This window comes from Sceloporus occidentalis, unplaced genomic scaffold (assembly GCF_023333645.1).
Source record: "Sceloporus occidentalis isolate IW3139 unplaced genomic scaffold, rSceOcc1.0.p SCAF_2, whole genome shotgun sequence".
In the NCBI taxonomy this organism is placed as follows: domain Eukaryota; kingdom Metazoa; phylum Chordata; class Lepidosauria; order Squamata; family Phrynosomatidae; genus Sceloporus; species Sceloporus occidentalis.
The window spans coordinates 7356110-7368593 of NW_028316982.1; the positions used below are offsets into that span (position 1 = coordinate 7356110).

Sequence of the window (12484 nt, forward strand, 5' to 3'; positions counted from 1 at the left end):
TCAGTTATGTTTATTTATGAATTGTACATGATAGGGAAATAATTTACTCTTACTTGATGCAGTGGTTCTAAAGCATGGGAAACTGACAGGCTTATTCATCCCCAGCTCTGTGGGTCAGCCTCGGAAGAAGAGGAGCCAAATCCCCTCCTCCAATTCCCAAACAAATCCTTGTCTTACTCAGACACCCGCGCCCATGCCACGTAGGAAGACGACTTTCACTTTGATCAATGCCCCCTTTCTTCTCTGGGAAGAGGAATTGCCTCATTTGACTTACGGAGGCCTTGTCCATTAAAATTCAAATCTTGACAATCAATTAGCAAAATTTTTGCAGATGGGAACTCATTGGTCCTGCTGATAAAACCCCATTAAAATGGTAAATTGCCTCTGTGTCACCAAACAGAGATGGATGCAACTTGGAATCCAGCTGCTCAGCCATAATCACTGTGAAACTGTGCCTGTTGCCAGTATTTCTAAGAGGGAAGATGTCCCCTAATGCTCCTCTTTCCTTCCCCTAGCTATTTTCTTGAGGAACAGAAAAGAGCATATGGAAGACGTAATAATAATAACAATAGTAATTAATTTGATGTTAACCCTAACCGTCTGTGATCATAATTTTTGTTTTCCTAATGTTCAACTGTAAACCTGCCTTTGCACTTTCTGCCTTGACCTTTTTCAATAGTGTTTCCATATCTCTGATATTTTCTGCTAGTATGTATTATGGTGTCATCTGCATATTTTATGTTGTTGATGTTCCTTCCTCCAAGTTACTGGAATGTAATATATTCTAAAGCATACCAAAAATACAATGAAAAATAAAAAGGATATTATTACTCCACAGTCCAACATAGGACAGAGTTTGTTACTGCCCAGTTGCCCAGTGTCCAGTCCTTCTGAACACAGGAAACTGCCTTGTCCTGAATCAGGCTATTGGTAGTTTATTCCAGGGTGTCTGGTGGTTGCCGGGTCTGTGGGTGTTGAATCCACTCTGGGTTATAGTTTGACCTTTAAAGGACTGAATCAAACTGTTGAATCATTTCTGGGGACAGGCTTCAGAGAATCATAGAGTGGGAAGAGATTACCCAGTGCATGAATCCACTGCTGAAGGAGAGGTGCTGGTGTTTTATTGTATTTTATTCCTTTTTGTAAGCCACCTTCAGTCCCAGCCCTGGAGAAAAAATTGGAAAAGTGATGGTGTGCCCTTTGGATTGCCTTCACTGTGTGGAGCGTAAAATGTCACCTTCAAAACATCAACCTTACATTACTTTTCAACCAGTCTTGTGCCGTATGTTAAAGGCTTAAGACCTCCTACCCAATTCATCACCTTTTAGAATCATAGCATTAGAACGAACTGCAAAGGACAAGTCCACCCCATGGGATCCCACACAGCTCTTTAAACATCTTCAGTGAAGGAAAGTCCACCTCCATCCAAGAAAGTCCATTCCACTTTAGGAACCATCTCAGAATGGTGATAGCTCTTTCAGAGTTCAGACTAAAACCTAGAGCAGAGTTGCCACCCTCTGCTATCATCAGAGCCACCAGAAGCAACTAATTGCCCCTCTATACTAGCAACAGTTCCCTGACATTTCAGGGAATAGTCTCTCCCAAACTTTCCTGGTGATATTGGGGATTGAACCTAGGAACTTTTCAAAATGGAACACCTGCTATACCTGATTGGCAGTATCTCTTTGCTTTTCTCCCATTGCAATAGCTTTTCAAAATACAATGGACCCTTGGTATCTACTGTGGGGTTTGGTTCCAGGACACACACACTCCGCATATCAAAATACATGGATGCTCAAGTCCCATTAAATACAGTGGCTTAGTAAAATGGTGTCCCTTATGTAAAATGGCAAAGTCAAGGTTTGCTTTTTGGAATTTATATAGATTTAAAATATTTTCAAACCATGGATACTTGAATCCATGGATAAAAAAACTGCAGATATGGAGGGCCGACTGAATATACAGTGCGATGCCCATATCCATGGAAGATAGGTTCCCAGATTGACCATGGATAGCAAAAAAGAGTGGATAATAGCAAACCTCATATTTCTGGTGGAAATTGATCATAGAGTTGTGCTGGAAGACTTCTAGATGCCTACAGAGGTGCCATTTTGGGAAGGTCTCTAATAAAATAGAGGTATTTGTGGACATGGATGAATATGTGTGTGTGAGAGAGAAATCTATTGGGGAGTGTAAGGAGGAAAATTGTCCCCTGGCCCTTGTGCAGTTTCCTGCCTTTGTCTGACCTGCTAATAATAATTTCTCTCCTTGTTGCAGTTCTGCACACTGGTGGATAAATTTCACGAGCGGAAAGCCTATGGCATCAACCTCACCTTTTTCATTGTCCGGCAGACCTATTATGGAGACTACACCTGCATTGCAACCTACAGAGAGAATGGCCGGGATTTCAATCTCACCAGAACATTCAGGGTGAAGGTGGTAGGTAAGAGTGGTTGTGGGAAAAGACGGAGCAGCAAAAAGCATTACTAGTTTCTGACTTACGGCAACCATTCGGGTTTCTTAGTTGTCCAGAGGGGTTTGTTTTTGCCTTCCTCTCATGGCGATATAAAGTGACCCTATAATAGGGTTTTCTTTGTCACCCAGAATCCTAGTCCAACAGATCATGATACTGGGCTATTTCTAAAAATATAGCAATCTCCTCCAAGGGTTTTCTTTGCCAGATTTCTTCAGAAGGAGTTTCCCTTTGCGTTCCCTTTGGGCTAAGAGAGTGTGACTCACCCAAGGTCACCCAGTGGGTCTCTATGGCTGAGAATTCAGGTTCAAACTCTGGATCTTAGTCCAATTCCCAAACCACTATGCCACACTGACTCTGTACAATATTTATTACTGTTGTTGTTGTGTGCCTTCAAGTTGTTTCTGATTTATGGGAATCCTAAGGCAAACCTATCATGGAGTTTTCTTGACAAGATCTGTTCAGAAGGGGTTTTGTCGTTGCCTTCCTCTGAGCCTGAGAGAGTGTGACTTGGTCATCGTCACCCAGTGGGTTTCCATGGCCAAGAATGGATTCAGACCCTGGTCTTCAAAGCCATAGTCCAAAGCTCAAACCATTACACAACTAGCTTTGTAATATATTTATACTGCATCTTCTGTCAAAAGATTTCAGGGTGGCTTCCAAATAACATAAAAAACTAGTTAAGTACTATAAAACAATAAAGATAATTTAAGTAAGCTGAAAATATATTAAACACCAAAATGAGTTTAAAACAGATTTTAAAAATTTGAAAGTTTTTAAAACTATGTACAACCTCCAATTGATTAATTGCATGGGTAGATTTTAACTAATTTCCTTCTGTGAGCTGCCATGGGTCCTAATCAAGAAGAAAAATGACATATAAATAAATACATTCTGCCCCCCCCGCCCCCGCATAAGGGAAATTCTGCATATGCTTGAGCCCCATTAAAGCCAATGGGGTTCATGCCCGCAGTGGTGCATGCTCCATTGCTCTTTTCGGTGTGCGGCACCGCTTATTCCAGCACAGCTTCCAGCGTATGCTGGAAGCCACAAAAGGCATACCCACGTATGATGCGGGCGCACTGTAAAATAAAAAATACATAGAATTTGAGATAAATTAAGGAGACTCAAAGGCCTTAATGAACTGCTGGGACTTGAGGAGGCTTATGCATTGAAAATAAATTATTGTAAAAACCCACATAGTTGAAAACAGATGTGCTGCTTTTAAAAATGGCATTGGATTTTTAATTTAGCTTTACATCCAAACACAGAAGAGAAAGAAATCTACAGTTGAAGGAAAATGACAAAGGCGAAAAGAAGACTTGATTCATCCTCAGACCAACTCTGTTCCTCTTTCAGCTAAATCTTTTAAGTTAATGAGTCCCTTTGGAAGGGGGATTATAATGTCCTGAATCCTCCAAGCTTTGCAAGTCAGAGACCAACTCTGAGATAATGACATTTGTGTAAACAACTCCCCATCCCATCAAAGCAAGACAAGACAGAGCGATGGATCCTATTTCCCTCTCCTCTTCCTCCAATAATTGCTTTTAGATATCTAAAACAGACAAATAATCAAAACTGGATTTTTTTGTAAAAAAAAATGTTCTCTGAGTCCTTGTCTACATTGATTAAATATCCCCAAAGTCTCCCTCCAACCTCATTGCATCCTGTTTACACAATGAATCAGGCCCAAAATGCCTATTTGGAGTTTCCATCTCTTAACTCAGAAGGGATCTAGGAGCCCTAGTAGACTGCAAGTTGGACATTAGTCAACCATGTGATGTGGCAGCTAAAAAAGCTAATGTGATTCTACACTGCATCAGTAGGAGTGTAGTGTCTAGATGGAGGGAAGTAATAGTGCCACTCTATTCTGCTTTGGTCAAACCTCACCTGGAATACTATATCCAGTTCTGGACACTACAATTAAAGATAGATATAGACCAGATTTAGCAAGTCCAGAGGAAGGTGAACAAACTGGTGGAAGCTCTGCAAACCATCAAAGCCCTATGAGGAGTAACTTTGGAATCTGGGTATATTTTTCCTGGAAAAGAGAAAGTTAAGAGGTGATATGATAGCCATGTTTCAATATTTGAAAGGTTGTCATGCTAAGGATAGAGCAAGCTTATTTTCTGCAGCTCCAGAGACTAGGACATGGAGCAGTGGATTCAAGCTACAGATATTCCACCTTAATGTCCTAACGGTATTTGCTGCCTGCCAGTGGAAGATGCTGCCTTGGAGTTTGGTGAAGTCTCCTTTCTTGGAAGTTTTCAAACAGAGGCTGGATAGCCATCTGTTGCAAGTGTTTTGATGGTGTATTATTGCATGGAAGGAGGTTGGAGTGGATGGCCCTTGTGGTCTCTTCCAGCTCTATGATTCTGTTATTCTAAGCATCATTTACCTAACATAAAGGTTTGCTTTTTCGAATTTATATATTTTAAAAATATTTTCAAACCATGGATGCTTGATTCCATGGTTAAAAAAAAATCATTGGATGTGGATGGCTGACTGTACTTTACTAGCAACTAACCCTTGACTGAATCAATGTTAAATTACTCCTTTCATTTGTCCATTGTGCTGAAATTAAGGGGAAACTTTCGACATTTGCATTGTGACATCAAGCAGCCCATTGCTTAAACCATTTGCTGTCCTTTTCCCCTCCAAGAAGCAAATGTGCCCTGAGCTCTGGGTGTGAGTTTTGTCTAGAAAAATAAAGAATTTAAAGGGATCCATCCTTTCTAGGGTTGCCATAAGTCAGGACCTCCAAACCGGGACAAATGTTGGACAACATTTTCAATTGTAGGGCACATTTTTTTAAAATGGAGGACACGTGAAAAAATTTTCTGATTTTTAAAAAATGTTAATATAAATGCATGTTTCTTAGGCATGATCAAAATGGAGGACATTTTGGCATTATTCCTACACAGATGGCAGAAATGTACTTCCCTTTCTGGCCAAACCACCCCCCTCCATTCCAAACAGCACATTTCAGCATTGAACATGGCTTTATTTTAACATGGCCTCTTGCATATTTCAAAGGCTTATTGCATCACCAAACTCTTTGAGTTTCACACTGAACATGATTTAACATGGCTATGCATATTGAACATGTCCAGGTGGTTTAACAAGAAGTGGATTTGCCCTCGGTTTCAGGTGTCTTGCACCAACTATACTTCTCAGAAGTGTGTACTTGGTCAAGGTACTTTCGTTTTGCTTCACTGCGCATGAGTTTATAAAAATAAGAGCAACTTACATTGGACATGCCTCAGAGGCTTGCTGATATCAATATCACCATCATCATCATCACTATCATTATTAAAAGAAGGCAGACCTTTTAGCATTAAAAGCACCAAAAACACACAGAAAAGGCACTTGGGAAAAATACATATTGGAAAAAATACACATAAAAATACACTTAATAAAAATAAATACTGGAAAAAATACACTTTAAAAACAACACCCTTAACCCTCCTCCTCTTCCTCCTCCTCCTCTTCATCCTCCTCCTCCTCAGCGCCAAAAAAGGGCAAAGGAAATGGCCCTTTCCTTTGCCCTCTGGCTGCAGCCCGGCCCAACAGAGGAGGAGCTCCTCCTCCTGAGTCTGGCTGGTCAATGGGGGCAGACTGGGGCTGGAACAGCCCTGCCCCCTGCCAGCGCTCACAGGCTCCGGGCCTGTCCACCTCATTAGCCCTGCGCGCGGCCATGCAAGGGTGCGCGCAGGGCCAGCAGAAGCACCCGCCGGCCAGCGCGAAGGAGGAGGTAGGTGGGCCACGTGCCGTGTGCATGCAAAAAAAAAGGAGGAAGAGGAAGAGGGCAGGTTGCGCAGTTGTGCGGCGCGCAAAAGAAAAGGAGGTGGGGGAGGAGGAGGTGGGTGGCCGCTGCGGGAGTGCGCGGAGGAGGAGGAGCGCTGCCTGGCCCGCAGCCAAGGCAAAATCCGGGCCCCAACCCGGGAATTGGCAGAACCGGACCGGGACTGGGCCGGTTCCGCCAAAACCGGGATTGTCCCGCCTACAGGCGGGTTATGGCAACCCTAATCCTATCCCCCTATATGCAGTGAGGATAGGCTGTCAGGTAGACACTTCTCGAAAGGGGAAAGCAAACATGGTGTTACTCAGTGGGTATCTTAGTTATGGTCTAGTGAAGGACATTTTGGAATTATTCCTAAAGAAGGGTGAAAAGTAGGACATGATCCTGGACAAGTCACCCTGCCCTGGAGTATTCTGGAAGGTGTAGACGAGCCCTTAGAGGAAATCCACCTTTTTGCGTCTGGTATGAAGGTGGTCTCATATCTCTTTTCCTATGGAAGAAGCCTTTTTGTCTTCCCCAAAGCCCCCTCTGTTTAACACTCTTGCCTGTGTGCTTTTCTCCATCCATCTGCCTGTCACAGAAAGACCTGTTAGTCAGAACTGTGTCATTTATAAAGAAAAGTCTGTTTTGTCCAGGTGTCAAGCATGACAATGGGGTTTTTTAAATGCCTGCACTTTGGCAGTAATCATGGCTTGGGGACTGAGCTCAGAGAAGTGTGAAGGACTGTGATAACTGAAGGGAAATTCTCCCATTAAGGAAAGGAAAACATTGTGGGTACAGTATATTGTTTACTCAAACTTGGAAATGGACTGAAGTACCAACAATGGAAGAATGGATGGACAAGATAGCTGAGTTTGCCCAAATGGCCAAATTAATGTGGTTTCTAAAGGATAAACCTCTTGAAGACATTTTGAAAGATTGGAAACAGTGTATGGACTTTATTGAGCAATAAGAAATCTAACAATGTAATAATCTGTGGTTATGGTTTTTAGTAATTTTAGTAGAATTATTTAGTTGGATCTGTAATGGTAGAATAATATTTTCTCCTTTTTTATTTTTATTTTCATTACAGCCAGGATGAGAAGGGGGGGTCAAAATGCATGGATGCTGAAGTCCCATTCCCTCAGGGGAAGGCAGTGACAAATCTCCTCTGAACAAATCTTGCCTTGAAGACACCATGATAGGTTTGCGTGAAGGTCACCATAAGTCTGAAATGAGTTGAAGGCACACAACAACAAGAATAACCACTCAGAGCAGCACATTAACAGTTTCTCACAATCAGCTCTTAAAAACTTGATGGAATAAGAAAGATTTTACTTTCCAGTGGAAAGAGAGCAGAGAATGAGCTGCCCTATCCTTCCTAAGGAAGGAAGTTGTGGTATATCTTGTATGTTTGACACCCATAATTTTGTAATAACCTCCTCTTCTCTTCAACAGCCTTTTCCAGGTCTGGTGGAGCTGCTGGCCAGACAAAATTGGAGGAGATTTCCACCTAGCTAGCAAAGCCACCAGGCCCTGAACTTTGGCACTTCTTCCCACCAATGCACCAAATGACATCCCTGCCTAAGGTGTCACCCAGTGTGATCCGAACCCCCTGCATCCTCTTAGTGCTGCCTCTGGAAGGAAGTGTCCACAGTCTGAGAACAGCCTTCAAGTAGGCTCTGTCTCTCTTCCTCCTACTAGTCATGCCTAGGAAGGTAGCAGGGCAGAGAGAAGGATCTCTGCTGAAGATCTTACAGTTCGAGGCTCATACAGGGGATGCCTCAGACCATACCACATTGAATTGTTGTTGTTGATGGCAGTGTCATCATTTTTATTTACATTTCCTCCAAAATGGAGATTCAGTGTGAATAAAATTGGATTTAGAGAACCAGCATAATGTCATGGATTGAGTGTTGGACTATGACTGTGAAGACCAGGCTTCGATTCCCCACTCGGCCATGAAACCCACAGGGTGACCTTAAGTCCCAGTGTCTTAGCTTTGGGAAGGCAAGGGCAAACCTTCTCTGAACAAATCATGGCAGGAAAACCCCATGATAAGGTTGCCTTAGGGTTGCCATAAGTCAGAAATGACTTGAAGGCACAGAACAACAGCAACAACAAAGTGGGATTTAGGTCTTTGAATGGTGAAAACAGAGAGAAAGGGGCCTTGGTTTTGATTTGTTTTCTCAAGGAAATGCAAACAGTGCCTGTATTTTATTTTTATTTTTTGACAGGCAATGTCAAAATGTAAAATGAGTTTTTTTAACAAAACCTTCCTTCTGTTTTACACATTTTGTCTGCAGCCCCTCCATCCAGTTCAACGGCTCCACAAATAACCACTCCGAACAACTATGTTGTCTATGAATACAAGCCAGGTAAAAGTCTAGCTGTTCTCACTCACTCTTTCGATTTAAACAATGAACATTGCTATTTTCATTGTCCAGTAGATTTTGCATGTTCAGCCAACAGCAATCAGTTGTATACACTGTTCTTATGACACAACTGCAGTTCACCCATGTGGCTGTTAGGAACATAGGAATGCTCTTTAGAATCAAGCCATTAACATGATCTATATCAGGGATATCTGCAGAGATCTTGTAGCACCTTTGAGTCTAACTGAAAGAAAGAAGTTGGCAGCATGAGCTTTTGTAGACTTAAGTCTACTTCCTCAGATGTATTTGCACCACCGCCAACAAAGCTCATGCTGCTAACTTCTTTCAGTTAGTCTCAGAGGTGCTACAACAGCTTTTTACATGCTGATTTTACAGACGTACATGACTATATCTTTGATTTCTAGGAATATTTCTAGGGGAGGGGAGGTCCTTGTGGGCTGAATTAGAAGAACCTCCACATCTTCTGGGCTGTGTTTTTCAGTTTTAGTCACATCCTCAAGTTTTCATGCTAAAATAAACCAATTACTGTTAAGGGTGATGTCCCCTCTCCCACTTTCTTTTTTATGCTCTTTCATTGGAAAGCAGATCTATCATTAGAAAAAAGACGATGTTGAGGAAAGTGGAAGGCAATGGGGAAGGAGGAAGAACCCACAATAGGTGGATTGACTCCATCAGAGAAGGCATAGTTGCACTGCCGGCAGACTCTGAGAACCACTGTTAATGTCTCCTGGAGGTCTCTCATTCATAGGTCTGCCATATGTTGAAGCTGACAACGAAATCATGGAGAACCTGGATTCATTTATTTCTAAATTAGTTCTAGGGAGTGAATCTGGAAGACGCCAGGGATTGAACCCTGGACTTTAATCACCCCTTTGCTTGGCCTTGATTAGCTCTTAGTTTGGTCTTTGTTTGATTCCATTTTTGGAAGGAGGAACCAGGTGTATTTAAAAGAGTTTAATTGTTGTATCGGCACTTGGCTAACATGAAATACAGCTGCGAAGAGATCTTGTAGCACCTTTGGGATTAACTGAAAGAAAGAAACTGGTAGTGTGAGCTTTTGTAGACTTGAGCCTACTTCCTCAGATGCATGGAGTGGAGAGTCCAGGGACAGACCTACACAAGCAGGCTGTCTCTGAGAATGGCAATAGAAATGCAAAACTTATGGGTATGGAGATGAGGTGGCAAGTATGGATGTACTTCATACCACCATTGGTATTGTTCTTTCTTTAGGAGCAGACATCATTCTCCACTGTGAAGTCATTTTTACATTCCTGAAGGACTCCCCGCAGGAGGTCTGGTGGACAATAGATGGAAAGAACACAGATGAAATCACAGACCTCAAGTTCAACATCTCCCAGAGGTAAGCGCCAAGGCTCTCCCTGATGTCTAAGAAGGAGAAGAGGTTGCTTAGTACAACATGCATGTGCAAGCCATGGAGGAGATACAGGTCACTGGTAGCAGCAGAAGGGGCCACAACAGAGAGCCTGGAAGTAAACAGGGAGGAAGTGGGAGATAGGTTAGGGGCTGTGCTCTGTTTATTTATAAGCATTAGTATTAACATTATCATTTAGATTTCTATACTGCTTAATAGTGAACTCAGCAATCTCTAAGTGGTTTACAGTGTGTAAGACAATTGCCCCCAACAAGCGAGGTACTCATTTTATTAACCTACGAAAGGATGGAAGGATGGAGCCCTGGGATCGAACTCACAATGTTGTGGCTGCAGTACTGGGGACATTTAACCATTGCAACTCCAGGGCTTCTTAAAATCAGCTTCTTCCACCAAGCCGGATCTCATAGTGACTTACAAGATAAAAAAAAAAACAACTCCCTAGAAGCCAAATGGCCACATCAAAAGACAATGATGCTTGGGAAGGAAAAAGGCAGTAGGAAAAGAGGAAGACCCCATTCCAGATGGAGAGACTCCATTGAAGAAGCCAAGACTGCCCTGAGTTTGCAAGACCTGAGCAGAGCTGTTGAGGACAGGGTTACTTGAAATCCTCTCATTCATGGGGTTGACTTGGAGGCAGCTAGAAAAACTTTAAAACACTTTTAGAGTGTATGTTTTTGTTGTTGTTTTTGTTGTTGTTGTTGTTGTTGTTGTTGTTGTTGTGTGTCTTCAACTCATTTCTGATTTATGGCAGTCCTAAGGTGAAGCTGTTATGGAGTTTACTTCTCACATTTCTTCAGATGGGGTTTGCCATTGCCATCCTCTGAGGTGGGTTTCCATGGCTGAGCCGAGATTTGAACCCTGGTCTCCAGTGTCATTGTCCAGTGCTCAAACCACTTCACCCATGCTGGCTGTCATGTTTTTAATATATTTTGCAATTTAATTCTGTGTCAATGTAGACTTTTTATAGGATTTTAATCTTTTAAATGTGTAAGCCACCTCGAGTCCTAATCTTGGGGGGAAAGGGAGAATATGAATAAAGATTATTAATAACAATAATAATAATAGGCAATTGCCTTCTGTAGCTATGGAAACAAAATGGGGACAGGGAAGCAGGGAGGTTTATGCTGCATCCTCTCCTACATAGACTCATAGTTCAAGTAAATTAAATGGCAGTTGCAGATGGCCAGGTTGGTGGGACAGTGAATCTGATGTGGCCTTTCATCTTCAGCCTTTCAAAGGAACTGTACAAGGTGCTAGATGCAGGTTTGGGGGACAGTGCTCAGCACCTTGCAAAATTCTTTTAAAGTTCAGGGTAAAAAGTGGAGTGAATTTACTATGCAATTTACTATCAGCTACAACCTGCTTTCACTGTGTAGATTTCTGCTTGCCAGACGTAAGTAGTATTGTGGGCATAGTCTTTCTTCTTTGTCCTTTTGCTAAATGTGCATCTCTTTCCACTTTCCCTTGAATGATGCTCAAGGTGACTAGCCACAGTGAAATTCAGTGTAAAACAAAAAAAAATGATAGTCAAAACATGAGGACAGGCAGGTAAACATAGAAGAAGTGAATAAATCTGATGAAAAAATGAGGCAGTGAATCAAATCAACAGAAAAAGAGGGAGGTAACCAAATTATGACATTTTCAATTCCCATAACAGTCAATTAATGCGGACAAAGAACTGCTTAATGCAGATACCTTTGTTTGTAGAAATGGAGTTTTACCGAGATAGGACCTCATCTTGAATACTGTGTCCAGTTCTTGCATGGGCAACTCTGACAAATATAGTGTGTAGATCATGGGAAGTCATAGTGCTGTTCTCTTCTGCTTTGCTCAAACCTCACCTGGAATCCTGAATCCTATTCTGGGCACCACAGTTCAAGAGGGATGTGGACAAGCTGGAGCATGTCTGGAAGAGGAGACTAGGAGCCAGGTTTCCCAAATCCCAGTCCAGCATCTTAACTGCTAGACCACACTGACTCTCTTTTGTAAAAAAAAAATGCTGTATTTAGCATATGTTCCAGAGGATAAATTAGCTTGTTGCAGCAAAATAGGCACAGAAGAGTAAAAAAGACTAACAAATTAAGACGAATAAATTACCGAGTTAATATCCATCAAGAGGCTCAGTTCTGTCTCTTGTGGCTTCAATCAGAATAAATAAAACAAAATCAGTGTATTAATTTGTTTACTCGATACCAGGCTGTCTGTGTTATCAGAAAGAGTTATGCTGTGAATGAATATGATGGAGAATGTAACTCCCTCTGTATTTCCACATTTCACTGACCTCAGACCTCAACTTTTACTTCTTTCCTTCCCTGAAGCTATATATATAAATGATGATGATGATGATGATGATGATATCACCACCATCCAAAGTGTACATGATACAATAGACTCAATGAAAGTTCTATTTAATAAAAATTGTAATGCTATCCCTCTCTGTT

At 41.9% G+C, this 12484-nt stretch overlaps 1 protein-coding gene across 1 annotated transcript in view; it reads left to right on the forward strand.

Moving 5' to 3' along the window:
* The window catches only part of LOC149317931 (interleukin-1 receptor accessory protein-like), a 107178-nt gene that overhangs the window by 59910 nt on the left and 34784 nt on the right, over positions 1 to 12484 (forward strand). Inside the window, exons 7-9 of the mRNA XM_089508681.1 lie at positions 2278 to 2443; positions 8561 to 8632; positions 9881 to 10010. Of these exons, the coding sequence (XP_089364807.1) occupies positions 2278 to 2443; positions 8561 to 8632; positions 9881 to 10010 (368 nt within the window). The remainder of the gene's footprint in view (positions 1 to 2277; positions 2444 to 8560; positions 8633 to 9880; positions 10011 to 12484) is intronic.